The sequence below is a fragment of the Notechis scutatus genome, chromosome 4, assembly GCF_049901735.1.
Source record: "Notechis scutatus isolate UNSWTSFEM ecotype Mainland chromosome 4, rNotScu1.2, whole genome shotgun sequence".
Classification (NCBI taxonomy): Eukaryota; Metazoa; Chordata; class Lepidosauria; order Squamata; family Elapidae; genus Notechis; species Notechis scutatus.
This window is the reverse complement of record NC_142012.1, coordinates 164,294,794-164,314,968: the sequence shown is the minus strand read 5'-3', so window position 1 is coordinate 164,314,968 and position 20,175 is coordinate 164,294,794. Positions and strand designations below refer to the sequence as shown.

Sequence of the window (20,175 nt, the reverse complement as noted above, 5' to 3'; positions counted from 1 at the left end):
CCACTGATACCCGTTGCCAAGCATCTGAATGTAAATCACGTGACCGAGGGGAATGCTGCAATGGTCGTAAGTGTGAAAAATGGTCATAAATCTTTTTTTTTTCCAGTACGGTTGTCACTTCGAAAAGTTCCCTAAGTGAGCTGTTGTAATTCGAGGACCATCTGTACTATCCACTTCCGGCACCCCAGTGATTCAGATGCCAAAGCTGCTAGGACAACATCACAATAATCCTATTCCATTTTCATCCTCAAACGCGGTGGTGGTATGTTAACGGTTCAGACTGGTTTGGCCGAACTGGTAGTAAAAACAAAGAATAGCCTTTGACCATCAGCTGAGGGGAGAAAGAAGAAAAAGTGCAGGATTGGGCCTCCCACTTGCCCCTGCACTTTCCTCTCCTTTATCCTCTGCGCTGATTGGCGCTGCGGGCCTCAGCGGCTGTGGGGAAAGCCGCGTGCATGTTACACGCATGCACATTAGGTGCACGCGCATTAGGTGCGGGCGCCCGGGAACACCGAATCGGTAGTAGAGCAGGTAGGATCCCACTGCTGCTCAAACTGCAAGGCCTTCAGATGTCCCAGCGTTCACCTGAATTCATTTCTCTCGGCAATCTTGAGGACTAGAATCTTACCTTCCTGGAAAACGGAAAGAACGTGTCTGCCCCGCGTGGCCACCTCCTCTTTCCTACCTTCCATATGTGCAAGCCCACGGCATGGTAATTCTTCCCTCGGACATTATCCGCCAAGGAGGGGTCGGCTTCCGGGAGGCGAGGCCAAGCGCGGATCCTGCCAGCCCAATCTGCGGTGTGCTTCCGGGGTTTCTGCAGGAGGGCAACGCACAGCTCACTCTGCTCGCAGACTCTCAGCCAGAATTTGGGGTTGGTGGGGAAGGTGCTGTTGTTGCGGCAACCCCCCGCCGACTGCCCTCGCACCCAGGACCCATACAGCTTCTGCGTGTGGCTCAGCACTCTGTCTGTCGGAAGGAGGGAGGAAAAGATACTCGATCACGACTCTGCTACTACTGGAGAGGAACTCAACTTTTAATATATTAATATTCCAAGACGTTTCGAGTAACGAAACTTTTTGTCATCCCCCCCACCATCGGAGCCTGAATCTGTGGGGGGAAGACGAGCCGGAACTGGAGCCGACAGAGATTGAGGGGGGCGGCTTTGATGGCTTGGGATGAAAATGGAGAACAAGCAGACCCAGTCAGGCCAGTGCCTTTCAGGATTAGGACGGCTTGTAGGCAGGGAGGAAGGGGGGCAGGATGACCGGGAGAGACTAAGCAGTGACCGTAAGAGACGGAGCTCAGGCGATGAGAGCAAGGACCATCCCCTCCTGATCCTCAAGCATGGAGAGTGGAGAGAAGGCGAGAACAGTGCAGGCTGACCCAACTGCTCGGGAGGAGAGCGTCTCGCCCCTCTCCACAAGGCACACCAGGGGACTGAGACTTAAGGAGACACTGTGGGGAGGGGCATTTGTCGGGAACAAATGCTGAATTCCGGGAATGTTGAGTGCCGACGTTGGAACTTTCCTAGATTCCTTGCATTATTTCTGGATTTCTCGATTACTTGCCGTACTCTTTTGCTTCCAAGATTCGTTGACTTGCCTTGCTGGATTTCTTGCTGTGCAGCCGTGGTGTTCACAGCATTGGGCTGGACTGTTTGCAGCCAGAGGCTGCTTGAGAGGTATGTGTGTGTGTGTGTGAGATGACCCAGAGTGTAACACAAACGTAACAAAATCCAAAATGTAAATAAATGTCCTTTAATGCCTCCAACTTGGTCCCGCTGTTCAATAATTCTCAGTTGGAGATAAAACGTACTCAAAAATAGTCTTCAAAAGAAAGCAATACAGTCCGAATTTAACGAGCAGATAGAGGTGAAAATAAAAACCAAACAAACTACAATGATGAAATTTCCACAACGGAACAGGAGAAGCATTTACCAAATTCAAGGAGATAACAAGGCACAGTCTGTTGGAAGGACGCCAACCAAGATAACCTCAAACCCAAATAAAACACGCTTTGTCTCCAGCGTTTGCCAGAACGTAGGTTCAAACTCTTATGCAGTTCTCACACCTGCAGCCCATGAAGAGGATCAAGGCCCTCTCCTCCCGAGTAGACCACGTCTCTCCCTTATCCTCTCCTCCCTGCGTGCCTTAGGATAGATAGAGGATGGGCCTGGGTCGTCCTGGCCTGAATCTAACCAAAAAGTAATACAGGTTAGTCCTTGAACTTACAACACTTCGTTTAGCGATCGTTGAGAGTTACAACGGCATCTATCAAAGTGATGGATGCATGTTTTTCACACTTACGACCGTTGCAGCATCCCGGCGGCCATGTGATCAAAACTCAAGGCGCTTGGAAATTGGTTCGTATTTATGACGGTCGCCGTGTCCTGGGATCCCCTTTGGTGACCTTCCGGCAAGCGAAGTCAGTGGGGAAGCCAGGTTGACTTCACAACCATGTCACTCACTTAACAACTGCAGTGATTCACTTAACAACCGTGGCAAGAAAGGTCATAAAATGGGACCAAACTCACTTAAGAACTCTCTCGCTTAGCAATGGAAGTTTTGGCCCTCAATTGTGGTCATAAGTCAAGGACAACCTGTATTTCATTTTTTACCTGAATTTGAGGAAAATTTTTCACAAAATATGATTCATGTAACTGCTAGCAAATTCAGATAGCAGCTTGTGAACCGATTCATCTGAAATATTAAACCCAAATTGTGATTCACTCAATAATTGTGGCAAGAAAGACCGTAAAATGGGGCAAAATTCACTAACTACTGTCTCGCTTAGCAACAGAAAATTTTGATTGCAGTCGTACGTCGAGGACTACCTTAAAAGGGTAGGCGTAAAAAGATTTACTCTTATTAACCGAATGAAACCAACTCTCTTATCTCCTTGCCTCAGATTTTTGTTTTCTACACATGTTCAGAATTCACTGAAGAGAAAGACAGTTAGAAAATGGTCACCTCAGCCTCCTGTTTGGATGCTGTTAGGCAGGGCCTCCTTGTTCCTTCTCCTCTTCCTAAGTCGAGGACTGCAGACTGTAGTCTTTGACTTACGACCACAATTGTGCTGAAAATGTCTGTTGCTAAGTGAGACATTGGAAGAATTTCTCAGGTATCCCAGCCAGATGGGGTGGGCGAGGGTTGAATTGGGAAGAGATAGGTGGACCCTTGAATCTGTGGTCCTTCAATTATGTGATGACCCGGGGCGTGGCACAAAGGCAACACAGTCAGATAATCAATAGGAGTCCCTTTATTAGCTCCAACTTTGCCCCCAATGTCCTGGTTACCTTCTGGCTGGAGAAAAACTCTCCCAGGAACAGACTTGGGCTGCAGAGAATCAAATCCAAAATGTGGTCAACAAAAACTGTAACTTTAAGTCCAATCAAGCCAAACTGAGGTAATTAGTCCAGCAGGGCAGGAGCAAGAATTCCAGATGTGAAGGCACGGCAATAACTCAATATGGTTGGGAAGACGCCAAGAGCCCAGATAAACAAAATCAACACAAGATAAACTCACGTTTGCTCCCAGCAGCTGCTGCACTCAGCATGCATTTTTTAAGCTTTCTTCCCAGGTATGGCTAATGAAGGGAATCAGGGCCCTTTCCTCCCCCGTAAGCCACGCAACCCATGTTGCTCTCTTCTCCGTTCCTCCCTGCATGCCCTAGGATGAAGAGGGGGTGGACCTGAGTCTTCCTCTGAACTCCCTCTCCCTTGCTCCACCTCTCCCCTGCTCTGCCCAGCCAGACTTTGCCCTTCCCCAGTTTCCTCCACAGCCAACAGAGCCACACTCCCACTCCCTGTCAGCTGTTTGTCTTCCTCCTCGGATTCAGACTCCAACAGAGGCATGACAACTTATGAGCACAATGGAGCCCAACATTTCTGTTGATAAGTGAGACATTCGTTAAGTGGATGTTGCCCCATTGTACAATCTTTCTTGCCACAGTCGTTAAGCGAATCACTGCAGGTGTTAAATTAGTGACATGGTTGTGAAGTGAATCTGGATTTCCCCATTGACTTTGCTTGTCAGACGGTCGCAAAAGGGGATCACAGGACCCCAGGACACCGCAATCGTCATAAATATGAGTCAGTTGCCAAGCATCTGAATTTGGATCATGTGACCACAGGGATGCTGCAATGTTCGTTGAAAAACTGTCATAAGCCATGTTTTTTTTTCAGTGCTGTAACTTTGAATGGTCGCTAAACAAACTATTGTATGTCAAGGACTATATGTACTTGTGTCCCAAAAGTGTTTTTTTTTCCAGGAGGCAACTGGCTTTTTTCTGGGTTTTTTTTTCTTTTGAAGAGGTTTCGCTTCTCCTCCAAGAAGCTTCTTCAGCTTCAATAGTATAGTTGGGAATGGAAGGATTTATACTCCTTGCAGACAGCTGGCCATTTGCATCGTTTTTAATGGGTTGTTGAGGCCACTTGCAGTCCAAAGGTGCTTTTTCAGGAAGCAACTGGGCTTCCTTGTTTTTTCTTTTGAAGACGTTTCGTTTCTCCTCCAAGAAGCTTCTTCAGCTTCGATAGCATAGTTGGGAGTAGAAGGATTTGTGCTCCTTGCAGACAACTGGTTGTTTGCATCCTTTTAGAGGGTCGTTAAAGCACCTATGGGCAGGGCCGCTGAGAGGATTATTAAGTGTTGGAACAAGACTAATATGGGCCCCCTCACCTACACATTAACATCCTTCCTCCCCCCCCACTACCCTGTGGATTTCGCATTACTCCTTGCACTGACGTAACTCCTAAGGAACCAAGAGGCTCATTTAAAAAAGGGGGTGCGACTGCCAGAGCAGTGAAACAGATCGGGAAGCCGGGAGGGGTGAGGGCGAAGTACGGAGAAGCGGCGTTGCAGTCTGCGCAGCCCACAAGTAGATGGTTTCTTTTCCGTCTGGGAGAAGAATGATTCACTCTAGTCCAGGGGGTCTCCAACCTTTTGGACCTCAGGGACCACCAAAAGTATAATTTTAAATCCTGCGGAGCAATAATATAAATTTTGACTGACGGTGGCTTGCTGACGTTGGTGGGAAAGTCGGTCCCATATTCCAGAGCTGCAGTAGTCACAGGACTGGCCCCTTTGGTCATCCTGGAGCAGCTGCTCTTCCACCCAGATGCATCGGCCTACCATGGACTGGAGGAGGAGCTGCTCCGGGATGACCAAAGGGCCAGTCTTGTGGCTACTGCAGCTCTGGAATATGGGACCGACTTTCCCACCAATGTCCGCAATGTCCACCCCGGGGCGGATTTCCCTCCCCTGCCGTTGGTCTTACCTTCCAGTTCCAACTCACATGGCTCTACTCAAGGTAAGGTTTGCGCTCAGCTGAAGGGTGGGAGCCAGCGGGTGGGCGGGCCATGCGTTCCCGTGCAACCTGGATTAATTGCTTTGGGGGGGATGACATTTCTCTGCGGACCACCAAAATTTTCTCACAGACCACCGCCAGTGGTCCCCGGCCCACCAGTTGGCAACCACTGCTCTACGAGTGACACTTCCCTCGCCCTCCCCCCCCTTCCAGTTTATCCTCCTGCGTTTTAAAGCCTCCTCTTTGCCAGTTACCCTTTGGCACGGCTGGTGTGCGAAGATCCTCCGACTAATCTAACTGTGGCGCCTCCTTCCTTTTGGCGTGCAGGATTTCGAAAGGATGAGAAGTGGGCGCGTCCACATTGAAACACCATCCCGCTGTTTTTCTTTTTTAAAATCTGATTTTGTAAAAAAAAAAAACTTTTTAAAAGATTTTCCCCTTCATGGGCCCCCCTTTGAGCTGCATGGGCCCTGGAACAATGTACTGTCTGTACCCCCAGCTCTCCTGCTTACGGGACAACCATGACCTGGATGACTGAGAGAATCGCTACAGACTTTCTGTACTTGTATTTCGCAAAAAGGTCTTTTCTTTTAAAAGCTGGCTCTTTTCCGGCACTACATACCGGTGTAAAGGCTCTGAAGCTGTCCTTCTTCAGTGACAGGGTACCCGGTGATAACCTCATCGAATTCCATGAAGAATTCCTCTTCTTCAGCCCAAAAGTCTCCTTCTTGGAGCTGGGATAAAAGTTCAGCGCCCACCACAGGATCCAATTGATTCCATCCTGGCCCTCTGAAAACCAGAAATCACAGTGAGTATTAATACCGTTTTGCAAAACACGAACTGGCTTTTGGGCAGCTTACAATACTATAAATATTGTAAGGTAAAGGGTAAAGGTTCCCCTCGCACATAACTGCTAGTCGTTTCTGGCTGTAGGGGGTGGTGTTCATCTCCGTTACAAAGCCGAAGAGCCAGCGCTGTCCGAAGACGTCTCCGTGGTCATGTGGCCAGCATGACTAAACACCAAAGGCGCATGGAACGTTGTTCCTTTCCCACCAAAGGGATCCCTATTTTTCTACTTGCATTTTTTTACATGCTTTCGAACTGCTAGGTTGGCAGAAACTGGGACAATGGGATGCCACAATCAGCTGTCGGGCGGGCAGCGCACGCGTGTGCGCAGTTGTACCATTTCTGGGCGAGTGCTTGCATGCTGGCAGTAATGGCTCGGCATGCCACTTCCAGCACGCATGCCATAGGTTCGCCACAACGGCGTTAAGACAATCTGCCACGAACTCTGGGGAAAGGGGATGTGAGAGGGGATCCCGCTCGGGGGAAACCAAAAGTAACGGCTGTATCTCCCTGAGATGCTGCCTCAAGGTCACCCGGATGGGAGAAGAAAGCAGCTGCATACCAACCTATGCTGGACGTGACTGTTCTGAAAACATCTTGTTTTGGACCTGATTGGTCACGAGGGGGTGGCAGGTGGGAGGAGTTAGTGATGGGGAGGCATTTAGGGGAGGGAACCTAGGGGTTTCGGCGTGCGATTCTCAGTTCTGGCTCTGCCTGATCGCAATACACTCGACTTCTAATCAAACTATTCCTTTCCCAACGAATGGAGCAAAGGATCGATTTTACGGAGAGGTTGAAGCAATGGCGGGTCTGACGGAAACACTATGGTAGATGCTGGAGCCAACATGCGGCCCACTCACCCTTCCCTCCAGGGGCCCTTCCAGCAGCGCCTCCCCCAGGGATTCCGGATTCGCAGAAGGATGGTCTCTTTCCGGGATACTTTGGAAAGGTCCTGCATGTCAACCACGATGAAGGCGTGGAACTCTCCCAGTTGGCTTGTCCCTGGAGTGCAGAAAAGAGATAACACGGTAGCCACCATTTCATCCAATTTCTGAGCGCTTAAATTAGGCGACGGAAACTCCTGGGAAGCCCAGGTGAGGATGGTGGGAGGGGCTTCAAAAGAGGGGGAGGGGCTTCAGGGAGGATGATCTCCAGCCACTGACATCACCTGGGCCAGTGATGGGATTCAAAAAAATTTTAACTAACATTTCTGTGGATGTGGCTTGGTGGGCGTGGCAGGGGAAGGATACTGTAAATTCTCCATTCCCTCCGCACCCCGCTAACCTGCTTTCCAGCTCCGTTCTCCTGTGCAGGGCAACCAAAAGAAGACCCAGCCAATCAGCTGGGACTTGGGAGGTGGAGAATAGATGGGGCGGGGCCAGTCAGAGGTGGTATTTGCCGGTTCCCTGAACTACTCAAAATTTCCACTACTGGTTCTCCAGAACTGGTCAGAACCTGCTGAATGTCACCTCTGCACCTGGCTATGTCCTGATCTGACCTGCTTGGTGGCACCGTGCAGGGAATTTTGTGGGTCCCAATTTGTGCTGGGGTGTCGTAAGCAGAGGTGGTATTCAGCCGGTTCTGACCAATTCTGGAGAACTGGTAGCGGAAATTTTGAGTAGTTCAGAGAACTGGAAAATCCCACTTCTGACTGGCCCCGCCCCCATCTATTCTCTGTCTCCCGAGTCCACCAGCTGATCGGCTGGGTCTCCTTTGATTGCCCTGCAGAGGAGAACAGAGCTGAAAAGCAGGTTAGTGGGGTGGGGAAGGAATGGGGGTTTTGCAGTAAATCCTTCCCCTGCCACGCCCACCAAGCCACGCCCACAGAACCGGTAATAAAAAAAATTGAATACCACCACTGGTCGTAAGGACACCAACACGCTGCATGGAAAGCAGTTTGGTTTATTTCCAGGAGTACAGAATGTGACCACGGAAGTTACCTATAAATGGGGTCCAGAAATTAAGACATCTTTACAGAAAAATTGTCTTTCCTGGGGCAATGGAGTTTGAGTGTTGTCCTTTTGGGGTTGTGTGATGGTGTGGTTCTCCTGGGAGACAATTTTAATTAACTTGATTTGTGTTAACAAGGCTTTTTTCTTTGATGTGTGGATTAAGTCTGTCTAACTTATTTGGGGGTTTTGAGGAAGTTTGGGTAAAAGATTTTCCTGTTCTTTTTACTCAGCTTATAACTAGGTAGTCCTCGACTTACGAATACAATAGAGTCCAAAATTTCTCTGGCTAAGCAAAACAGTTCTGAAGTGAATTTTGCCCCGTTTTACGACCTTCCTTGCCACTATTGTGAAGTGAATCAGCGTATTATTCAGTTAGGAACACGGTGGATAAGTGAAATCTGGCTTCCTCATTGACTCTGCGTGTCTGAAGGTCACAAAAGAGGATGACGTAACCCCGGGAGACACTGCGACGGTCATAACTATGAACCAGTTGCCAAGCATCTGAAATCTGATCATGTGACCATGGGGGATGCTGCAACGGTTGTTAAGTGTGAAAAACCATCATAAGCCACTTGTTTCAGTGCCGCTGTAACTTCGAATGGACACTAAATGAATGATTGCAGGTCAAGGACTGCTTTTAAATTGTTTCTAGTGTCTGTCAACTGTGGATTTCTGTTAATGGTGAAGGGAAGTTGGAGACAGTATAAGGCAGGGGTGTCAAACTGGATTTCTTGGGGGGGGCTAGATGAGCATTGTAGTGGCCCAGACCAGGGGGGCAGGGGTGAGATGGGATGAACGCAGTGGTGGGATTCACATTTTTTTCTGTGGGCGTGGCTTGGTGGGCGTGACAGGGGAAGGATAGTGCAAAATCTCCATTTCCACTCCTGGGGGAAGGTTACTGCAAAATCCCCATGCCCTCCCCACCAACCTGCTTTCCAGCTCCATTCTCCTGTGCAGGGCAACCAAAGAAGACCCAGCCAATCAGCTGGGACTTGGGAGGCAGAGAATAGATGGGGGCGGGGCCAGTCAGAGGTGATATCTGCCGGTTCTCTGAACTACTCAAAATTTCCACTACCGGTTCTCTAGAACCGGTCAGAACCGACTGAATGCCACCTCTGGACGAACGACCTCTTGCAGCAACCTGCCAGCCAAAACGGGCCACAGGCAGCCCCCTGCACACCCCGTTTTCGGCCTAGACAACCTCCTAACCCTAACCTGCCGGCCAAAATGGACCACGGGTGGTCCACAGGTGGGCCCCTGTACCCCGTTTTGGCCAGCAGTGTGCTGCAGGAGACTGTCCAGGCCGAAAACATTTTTTTACTAGCAGAAGCGCTGCAGGCCGGTCTTTTTGCTACCATGCTTCTCCAAAAACACAACCCACCTCAGTAATAAACCCAACCCTAGTTTTCAGGGGTGGGTGGGCCTAATATTAGCCCTACCCCGAAAATAAGTCCAGGGGGGATGAGCGTGGCCAGTACGAGTGGCGGCATGGGTACAGGTGGGGGGAGGGCAACCGTCCGGCTGGAGTTGCAGCCCACTGGCCCCTTGGGGCAGCGCAAATACCGCTTTTGCCCTTCTCTTACTGGGCGCAGCGCTTCTGTTTCTTGGGCCGCTTCCCTGAAGCCACCAGCTTCCGCGGCCAGCTGCTTTGTTTTTCCCCCTCTTTTTGGAAGGCTCGCGGGAGGAAAATGGGGAGGGGGATTTTGCTGCCTGTCATCCATCTCTTAAGCTCAGGACAGACCGAGGGAGGGATGGCAGGCAGGAAAATTCCCCCTCCCCATTTTCCTCCCGCTCACCGAAAAAGCCTCCATTTCAAACGCTGAAGGTTCGGAATGGAGGCGACGGTGCGTCCACGGCGCGCCCAGCTCACCGAGTCTGGCCTGCTGCACCTCAAAAAAAGTAAGACCTCTGTTGTGGTTCACCACCAGCCGGTGCAGGCCACAGCGGTTATCGGACAGTGTGGACGAAAGGGAATCCAGTCAGGGAGTCTGGAGAGGACTTGGACGAGGGTCCTGCGTCCGATGCAGAGATGGGGCCAGGACCATCTGAGAGTGGGGTGCTGCCTTGGGAGCCTTTGGAGTCTGGCAGCAGCGAGGCAGAGGACCCAGGGGAGCCTGTTCCCAGTGCGCGTGTGCGCAGAGCTGCTAGAAGGTGAGAGCAGCTGAAGCAGAAGGGGCGACTCAGGAGTAAGGCTGGGAGGTGATTGCCCCTCCCATAAGGGATAAAAGTCAGACCTCAATGACGAACGCTTTGCGGGAAGCAAAGCAGTTCAATTAGATTCTGAGTCCTTCTTGAAGCTCTGCACTCTGGTTGGTTTTTTTCTGGTACTGTTATAATTAATTTGGATACTTCTGTTTTTGGCAGCATTCCACAGCACTGACAGGCGTGTGCTTATCTTGGGGAACTGTTTAAGATTAGTTTTGGCTGTGAATGAAAATAATTCCCAGCATTGCAGTAAAGTAGGTTTTGCTTTTAAAACAAGTTTGTGTTTAATTACGTTTGATGAAGCCTGGGTCAGAACAACCTCCTCAAAAATAAGCCCAGGTGCTTATTTTCAAAAAGTCTAAAAGAAAATAAGACTCGGTTTTATTTTCTGAGAAACATGGTATTTGTGCCGGATCTAACGGGCTGGATCTGGCTTGTGGGCCTTCAGTTTGTCACCTCTGGTATAAGGGATACAATATATTTTGACGTGAAACTTTCCATAGAACTAAAAGTGGCTCGGTAAAATTCTCCCCTTCCCCTACCTTGCCGTGAACTGAAGACGGAGCAGCTCATGACACATTTCTCCTTCAGGTTCATCAACTGTCTGAACACCGTTTTCTCCAAGACTTTGCCGGCCCGCTCTCGTTCAGGATTTTGGCTCAGGTCTTTCAGTGACCAGCGTTCCGCAAGGCCTCCGGTCAGATCGACGAGGGCATCGGCTACCTGGCCTGCCCAGAGCTGCTCGTAAGATCCATGAACCCTAAAAACAGAAAGATCCAAACACAGTGTCATGCCTCTGTTGGAGTCTGAATCCGAGGAGGGAGATGAACAGCTGACAGGGAGTGGGAGTGTGGCTCCGTTGGCTGTGGAGGAAACTGGGGAAGGGCAAAGTCTGGCTGGGCAGAGCAGGGGAGAGGTGGAGCAAGGGAGAGGGAGTTCAGAGGAAGACCCAGGCCCACCCCCTCTTCATCCTAGGGCATGCAGGGAGGAATGGAGAAGAGAGCAACGTGGGTTACGTGGCTTACGGGGAAGGAAAGGGCCCTGATTCCCTTCATTAGCCACACCGGGGAATGAAAGTTTAAAAAGATCTGAATGCTGACTGAGGTAGCTGCTGGGAGCAAATGTGAGTTTATCCTGTGTTGCCATTGCTTATCTGTGTTCCTGGCGCCTTCCCAACCGTGTTGAGTTTATTGCCGCTCCTTCATGTCTGGAATTCCTTCTCCTGCCCTGCTGGACTAATTATCTCATTTTGCCTTGAATTGGACTTATAGTTACAGTTTCTGTTGACCACGTTTTGGACTGAATTTTCTGCAGCCAAAAGCTGTTCCTGGGAGAGTTTTTCTCCAGCCCAGAAGGTAACCAGGACATTGGGAGCAAAGTTGGAGCTAATAAAGGGACTCCTATGGATTATCTGACTGTGCTGCCTTTGTGCCACGCCCTGGGTCATCACACACAACTAGTCCTTGACATACGACCACAACTGAGCCCAACATGTAGGTTGTTAAGCGAGAAATTTGTTAAGTGAGTGCTCCATTTTACAAATTTTTCTTGACCCCTTTGTTAAGTGAATCAATGCTGTTCTTAAATTAGGAACGTGATTGTTAAGTGAATAGGGCTTCCCCCATTGACGTTCCTTTTCACAAGGTCACAAAAGGGGATCATGTGAATCCGGGACACTGCAACCATCATAAATGTGAGTCAGTTGCCAAGCATCTGAATATAAATCACAGGACCATGGGAATGCTGTGATGGTCGTAAGTGAGAACAAACTATGGCAAGAAAAGTCGTAAAATGGGGTAAATCTCAACCTGGGATGATCCGGGTCGTGGTCCAAAAGCAACAAAGTCACAAAAGTAGGTAAAGTCCCTTTAATACCTCCAACTTGGCCCCCAATGTCCAGTTATCATCGGCTGGAGACAAAACTCACCCAAGAACAGTTTTTAAAGGGAAAAAATTCCAAAGAACATATAGATTATAAATAAAAACCAACACAAACCACACTGCAGCAATTAACGAGACAGGGCAGGATAAGGAATTGCAGACTTCAAAAGATAATGAAACACACACAGTTGGGAGGACGCCACAACCCAGATAAGACTTGACAAAGATAATGCACACTTTGCTTCCAGCAAGGTGTGTGCACAAACTATCTTTTTAAATCCTGTTTTCCCAGCTGCAGCTAATGAAGGAAATCAGGGCCCTTTTCTCCCCCATAACTTATGTTGCTCCCTTCTCCGTTCCTCCCTAAATGGTCTAGGATGAAGAGGATGTGGCCCTGGGTCTTCCTCTGAAGGCCCCGCCGGACTGTGCCCTTCCCCAGTTTCCTCCACAGCCACTGGAGCCACACTCCCACTCCCTGTCAGCTGCTCGACCTCCCCCTCGGAATCAGATTCCAACAAGGGCATGACACAACCACTGTTTCACCTAGCAACAGAAATTTCGGGCTCTATTGTGGTCGTAAGTCAGGGACCACCTGTAACCAGAGTGACTGTGCCCATCACATACTTGGCATAGGCTTTCTCCAGCAGGGGAAGCCAAAACACATCTTCCGTCTGGCACTGGGAGAAGCAGAGCTTGCCCCCCAGACAAGGCAGCCGATCATCGATGGTCACCTCCACCCAGTGGCCAAACTGCCAGATACGGCAAGTGAAACATCCTCGGTATTTCTCATCCTTCCAACTGGGCTGACCTGGAGGTATCACCTGTGATAAGAGAAGAACCACTCATTGGTACGAATGCAACTGGTCGAAACAGCCGTCAAGTTTCCTAGACTTAAGTGCTTAAGCCAGGGTTCCTCAAACTTTTTAAACAGGGGGCCAATTCCCTCAGACTGTTGGGGGGGGGCCCGTATCGCTGGGTGGGTGTGGCTAGGTGGGCATGTGACGGGGTGGGTGTGGCCAATTTAGCAGTCCATTAAAAAACACACACACAAATTAAACTTTAATTTGGTATGCTCCTGGGGGTGGAAAGCAGGTTAGTGAAGGGATGTGGCTGCCTTGGGATGTGTGTGAGGGACTTCTGTTTGCGTGTGTGTGTATGTCTTTTATTCTCTCTCTCTCTCTCTCTTCTTCCTTTCTTCCCTTTCTCCTTCCCTCTTTCTGTTTTTCTGGAGGCCAGAGAGGCCAAAAAGGGGCCCATTTTTGGCCTCCCCAGCCTCCAGTACGACTCTGCTGCCCAAAAATGTGCCCGTTTTTCGGCCTCCAGAAGGTGGGGTGATGTGGGCAGGGCAGCCTCATGGTCCGTGGGGGCCTTAGTTTGAGGACCCCTGGCTTAAGCCCTCCCATCCAACCTTTCTGAATACTCCAAGATTCTAGTCCTTATGGAGGCAAGGGGCATTTGAAAATGCACATCGTTTTTGCACAACAGTGGAAGAACGAAGAGATCCCTACAGATGAAAGTGGAGTCAAAAAAAAAAAAAAATAGAATGCACAGAGATGTACAGATCAACACTCAAAATAAAAGAGAAGGAAGAAACAGAATACTTTTTTTTAACATGAGACTCATTTTACCAATGGTTAGTTAACAGAAACAGAAGTTAGCAACTCAAAAGTTTAAGAGGATGATTAACTATACAATGAAGGTTTATTAGTATGGATAAGCAAATACAGTTATTATGCGATTATTATCAAGGCTAAAATTTCATTTAACTGGAGATTCCTCAACCGTGACATTTTGGGTGCAGGTATGCAAATGTTATAAGTTTCACTTAGAAATCTCGTACTCCTGAGGACCTGTACCCCAGATGGCAGGAGAGATCTTACCTTGGTTAGCAGGTATTTGTTTTTCTGCAAAGCGGCACAGGCACAGAGAAACCAGCAATCTCCCAGCATGCCTTGCTTGACCTGCCATTCATGTTGATTGTCTGAAAATAACCGAGGTGAAGAGCAGATCTCCTGAGGGGGAAGAAAAAAAGAGAATTTAGAGAGGAAACACACTATGTTTGCAATGTTTTTTTTCCTTTTTTCCTTCCTTCCCTTCCTTCTCCTTCCTTTTCTGACTCCCTCCCCCTCCCTTCCTTCTCTCCCACCCTCTCTCCTTCCTTTTCTTCCTCCCTCCCTCTCCTTCCTTCCTCTTGTTCCTCCATCCCTTTCCTTTCCTCTCCCTCCCTCCCTCCTTCTCTCCCTCCCTCTCCCTTCCTTCTCTCCCACCCTCCCTCCCTTCCTCCCTCTCCTTCCTTCCTCTTGTTCCTCCGTCCCTCTTTCCTTTCCTCTCCCTCCCTCCCTCCATCTCTCTCCCTCCCTCTCCCTTCTTTCTCTCCCACCCTCCCTCCTTTTCTTCCTCCCTTCCTTCCTCCCTCTCCTTCCTTCCTCTTGTTCCTCCATCCCTCTTTCCTTTCCTCTCCCTCCCTTCCTCCTTCTCTCTCCCTCCCTCTCCCTTCCTTCTCCAACCCTCCCTCCTTCCTTTTCTTCCTCCCTTCCTTCCTCCCTCTCCTTACTTCCTCTTGTTCCTCCGTTCCTCTTTCCTTTCCTCTCCCTCCCTTCCTCCCTCCTTCTCTCCCTCCCTCCCTCTCCTTTTCTTCCTTTCCTCTTTTCCTCCCTCCCTCTCTCCCTTCCTGCTCCTTCCTTTTCTCCCTTCCTGCTCCTCCTTTTCTCCCTCCCTCTCCTTCCTTCCTCCCTGTTTCTCTCCCTCTCCCTCCCTCCCTTCTTAAATGTATATGCCGCCTGACTTCCAGCAACTCTTAACAGTTATTATTGATATAGATTTGTTGATATTGTATGTTAGGAATGATAATCACCTAACAGTTGGGTTGGCAATATATAAACCAGGATAGTTATTTAATGTTGTTTAAGAGAATGCTGTAATAGTGATTGGCTGAGGTTCCTCCAATGGCCATAAGATGGAGCCAGAAACCTGGTTTGTTCTTGCATTTTTCCTTTTGCCATTTTGCGTGATCGTCATTCTGCTTGGATTGCTGTGAGTCTTGCAACTGTTAGCAAACTTCATTTACTGAACTTTGTGTATGATACTAGACTTCGTTTTTGACAGGAAAGTGCTAGGAATTTAATCCACCATGATTTTCAAAAACAAACCTGAGGTCTCAGCCAGTAAATTTCTCCTTTGAACTGAGCCAACGGAGTAGAACAGTTGAAAAAGAGAGAATCGTCGCTAGCCGGAAACGCAAGGTCCTTGTAGAGGTCTCCCTTCGGATCTGCCAGGACCCCGATGCCCAGCATCTTTTATAAATCTTCAAGGACCTGCAGCCCCTTCAGAGGCAACTGGGGACTTGATTTAAATCTGCAAAACATGTTAGGAGGCCAGGAGACAGAAATTGCTTTAAAATGGTGTTTTAAGAAAGTAGGCTTATTTTTGAACAACCCAACATAAAAAAAAATAGTCTTGACGGTAACCTGCAGTTATATTTCATTTTTTTTCTCCTTCTCAACATATTTAAAATGTGCTGGCTTTTTTTTTAATTGAAGAAAGCATAGCATAAAATTATAACGGATAAAGGAAGATCAAGCAAGAGGAAAACAAAAAGAAAAACAACAAAACAAAAAAAAAGGAGAAAAAGTTTACAGATGCAATTACAAATTGAATGCCAACCTTGAAATATCCGTACTTTGTACCATTAATACTTAAAGGAAAAATATCGTTAATGCAACAAATAAAAGAATTAATCTGCACAATTTCATCTAATCTTACGAAGCTTCTCCTCCGGAAATACAGAATTGCTAACTAGGGCATACAAAACTTTTGCTAGACCAATACTCAAATTCATCTCATCTGTCAGGAATCCACACTGTATATCGGACATTAATACAATTGAGCAAGTCCAGAAGTATTTCACGAGAAAAGCACTACACTCCTCTGCTCGCAACACAATACCCTACATCACCAGGCTTGAAATTTTAGGCTTGGATAACCTAGAACTATGCCACCTACGGTTGGACTTAAGCGTAGTACACAAAATTATCTGCTACAATGTCCTATCCGTCAATGACTACTTCAGCTTCAACCACAACAATACAAGAGCACACAACAGATACAAACTCAACGTAAACCGCTCCAAACTTGATTGCAGAAAGTACGACTTCAGCAACGGAGCGGTCAATGCCTGGAATGCACTACCTGACTCTGTTGTTCCATCCTCCAACCCCCACTCCTTTAACCTCAAACTATCCACTATTGACCTCACCCCATTCCTAAGAGGTCTGTAAGGGGTGTGCATAAGCGCACAATCATGCCTACAATCCCTGTCCTATTGTCCCGATTTATTCTTACCTATTTCCTCTATTCTTACACATGTTTATACTTATACCTATTATCTTGTAAGCGATTTGACAAATCAAATAAATAAATAAAAGTTTCAGAAAAGTGGTCTATCAATGATCATGGGCCTTGCCTCAAAAATCGATGTTTCTTAAACTTAGCAGTCTGTCTCAACCAACAGTGGTGGATTCTGGGAATTGAAGCCCGTCCATCTTAAAGTGGCAAAGTGTGAGAAACGTTGCACTAAATCAGGGGTCCCCAAACTTGGCAACTTTAAGACTTGTGGACTTCAACTCCCAGAATTCTCCAGCCGGCTGGCTGGAGAATTCTGGGAGTTGAAGTCCACAAGTCTTAAAGTTGCCAAGTTTGGGGACCCCTGTACTAAATTTGACTTTCTACGCTCAAGGCACCTTGTTCCAGCCTTAAACAAACTAGATGTGAACTTCCCAGTAGGATGTTATTTATTAATTAAATTTATTTGTGGCCCATCTCATTTCAAAGCGACTTCAAGGATATGGTTGGTGGGTTTGTTAAAATAGAAATTTGGTCTTTAAAACAAAACCTTCCTAGCAATACAGGTAATTCCTCAACTTGCAACAGTTCGATTGGCGACCAAAGTTACAACGACGGCACTAAAAAAAAAAAGTAATTTATAACCGTTTCTTACACTTATAGCCATTGCAGCATCCCCAGGGTCACATGATCAAAATTTGGCTGCTTGGCAACTGGTTCATATTTATGACGGTCGCAGCATCCCAGGACCACGGGGGTCACCCTTTTGCCACCTTCTGGCAAGCACAATCAATGGGGCAATTCACTTAACAACCGTGGCGAGAAAGGTCATAATATGGGGCAAAACTCATTTCACAACTGTCTCGCTTAGCAACAGAAATGTTGGGCTCACTTTTGGTCGTATGTCGAGGACTACTTGTATTTAAAAGAGGGGGTAAACCATGTTCTTGACACCCCCTTTTAAAATTGCAAATGTATTTTAGATTCCACTCCAGGGGGAGCTATGTGCTTTTTCGTTTCTTAAGAGTCCACTGTTTGAATGGCATCTTCTGGAACATACAGGTGAGCTAATTTGCTTACCATGTTGGTCCTCTCTTTTCTTCCGCTGCAGTTGCTAAACTCTCCAGACAACCCAGCTACATTCTGACTGATCGACAAATGGAGCAGATAGACAAGGCTGCAGGTAAAACACAATTCATAACCAATCAAAATCAGAGAGAGAGGGGGAGGGAGAGAGTAAGAGAGAGAGAAGAAGAAGGAGGAGGAGAGGGGGAGGAGGAAGAGAGGAGGAAGAGGAAGAGGAAGAAGAGGAGGAGGAAGAGGAAGAAGAGGAGGAGGAAGAGAAATATTTGGCTGGAAATATTCATTGGAGAAATGGTAGGGCTGCTTAAAGACTTTGATGGAAATGGCCACAGGTGCCTGACCAAATCATCAACATCACCATCATCAAACTTTGCTTGTTCTGCCAATGTTGCTCCTAGATCTTTAAGCGACCCGGCTCAACCCATGATTGTGGGAATGCAGCCAACAACCAGGGACTCCCAACTTTGGGGACAGAGCCACCAACCGAATAACAGAAAAGAAGTAGGCAGAATAACAGAATAGCAGAGTTGGAAGGGACCTTAGAGGTCTTCTAGTCCAGCCCGCTGCTCAAGCAGGAGACCCTATACCATTTCCGACAAAGTGGCTTCTTAAAAGTCTCCAGTGATGAAGCGCCTACAACTTCTGGAGGGAAGCCCTTCCACTGAATCAACACAACTCAAAATCTGGGGCTGTTTTGCAGAATTCGGGGCCATTTATGAACCAAGACCTGTGCCACCCTGGCCACAGGTGCCTTGCTCCTTCTGGCAGCAAACCTGCCCTGCATGGCAGTGTGATGAACCGAGGCGTGGCACAAAGGCAACACAGTCACAAAAGTATGAAGAGTCCCTTCAGTACCTCCAATTTTGCCCCCAATGTCCAGGTTACCTTCAGCTGGAGAAAAAACTCTCCCAAGAACAGTCTTTAAATGAAAGAAATTCAGTCCTAAAACAAAGTACATACAAACTGTAAACAAAAATCCACACAAACCACGCTGCAGCAATTAACTGGACAGGGCAGGTGAAGGAATTGCAGACATCAAAGGCCAGCAAAACACACACAGTTGGGAAGACACCAGGAACCCAGATAAGCCTTGATAATACCAGATAATTCACAATTTGCTCTCAAGTTTGCTGTGCGCAACTTCCCCCTTTAAACACTGTGTTCCCAGCTGCAGCTAATGAAGGGACTCAGGGCCCTTTCCTCCCCCGTAAGCCATGAAACTCACATTACTCCCTTCTCCCAGGGATAAAAAGGGGGTTGACCTCCCTCTCCCTTGCTCCACCTCTCCCTTGCTCTGCCCAGCCAGACTTTGCCCTTCCCCAGTTTCTTCCACATCCACCAGAGCCACACTCCCACTCTGTTAGCTGCTCGGCCTCCCCCTCCGAATCAGATTCCGACAAGGGCACCACAGGCAGAATCATAAGCCAGATTTGGTTGCTGGAATTGGGTAGGTCTAGTTTAATAAAAGAAGGACCAAGGGAGACATGATAGCAGTCTTCTAATATTTGAAGAAGAGGGGAGGTCAAGCTTTTCTCCAAAGCACCTGAAGGCGGGACAAGAAGCAACGGATAGAAACTCATCAAGGAGAGAAGCAACCTGGAACTGAGGAGGAATTTCCTGACAGTGAGGGCAGTGGAACTGCTTGCCACCAGAAATTGGGGCTGTCCCATCACTGGAGGCTTTGAAGAAAGAGAGATTGGACAGCCATTTGTTTCAAAGGGTAGAGGGTATTCCTGCCTGAGCAAGCAGGGGGCTGGACTAGAAGACCTCCAGGGTCCCTCCCGACTCGGTTATTTTGTTATTTCCTTCGGTCAGCAAGCGTCCCTGCTGCTGATTCGAGGCCGAGGGCCCCTCTGGTCCGCATCCCGACTCTGCTGTGCCGCTCGCCAGGGTTGGATCCCACCATTCCGTAAGGATAGACTGCTCCTGGGCAAGGAGGCTCTCTTAGGGGACGCGCATCTTCCCCGGCTTCTGAAGCCTCTGGTTGCATCTCCTTCGACCCCCCAACCCGCCCGGCCATGCCCGACCCCTCCTTCAACCCCTTCTCCCTCCTCTCCGGCTTCACAGGCAGACAAAGCTCGCGGCTCCCTTCCCATCCCCACGCCCACCTCCCCCAAAACCGCGGCAGAGGGGTCCCCTCTCTCTCCAGGCGGACCCAGAGACGGCGCGATTCGCACCGGCGCAGCCTTGGATGCCGCCGCCACCGCCGCCACCGATCTCGAACACCGGCCGCGCATCTATCCAAGGCACCACCTTGGGCGACTAGCGAACTACCGCTCCCAGCATGCAGCGGGAGCGAGGAGCCGCCCAGGTTCCTAGCATCCTTTGCCCCGAAGGAGAAGAACTACGCCTCCCAGCAGCCCCTGGGAGCCCGCCTCCCCACCGGATAGGCTGGGAAGCGGGAACTCCCGCTTGCTTTTGCCAGGGCTTTAGTGCGCAGGCGCAGGCGATGCCAGTCTCTCAATATCCGTCGCCGCTGTTGCATGGCTGCACGTGGCCGTTTCCCACCAGCTGCCCACCGCTCTCTCTCCCCCCGCCACACCTCAGGGAGGGGGAGGAA

General features: G+C 48.8%; 1 protein-coding gene across 3 annotated transcripts in view; it reads right to left on the bottom strand.

Annotated features, from left to right (window-relative positions):
- CAPN10 (calpain 10) overlaps positions 1–19,906 on the bottom strand; it is a 42,588-nt gene extending 22,682 nt beyond the window's left edge. Inside the window, exons 1-9 of one of the 3 annotated variants that reach the window (XM_087965542.1) lie at positions 19,793–19,906; positions 17,613–17,709; positions 15,341–15,545; positions 14,072–14,203; positions 12,816–13,012; positions 10,853–11,070; positions 7,014–7,155; positions 5,930–6,096; positions 686–969 (exon numbers count right to left, since the gene is read on the bottom strand). In XM_087965542.1, the coding sequence (XP_087821668.1) occupies positions 686–969; positions 5,930–6,096; positions 7,014–7,155; positions 10,853–11,070; positions 12,816–13,012; positions 14,072–14,203; positions 15,341–15,484 (1,284 nt within the window). In that variant the 5' untranslated portion in view covers positions 15,485–15,545; positions 17,613–17,709; positions 19,793–19,906. The other 2 variants (XM_087965541.1, XM_087965543.1) reach the window with 2 other exon arrangements.
- Positions 19,907–20,175: the final 269 nt, after the last annotated feature.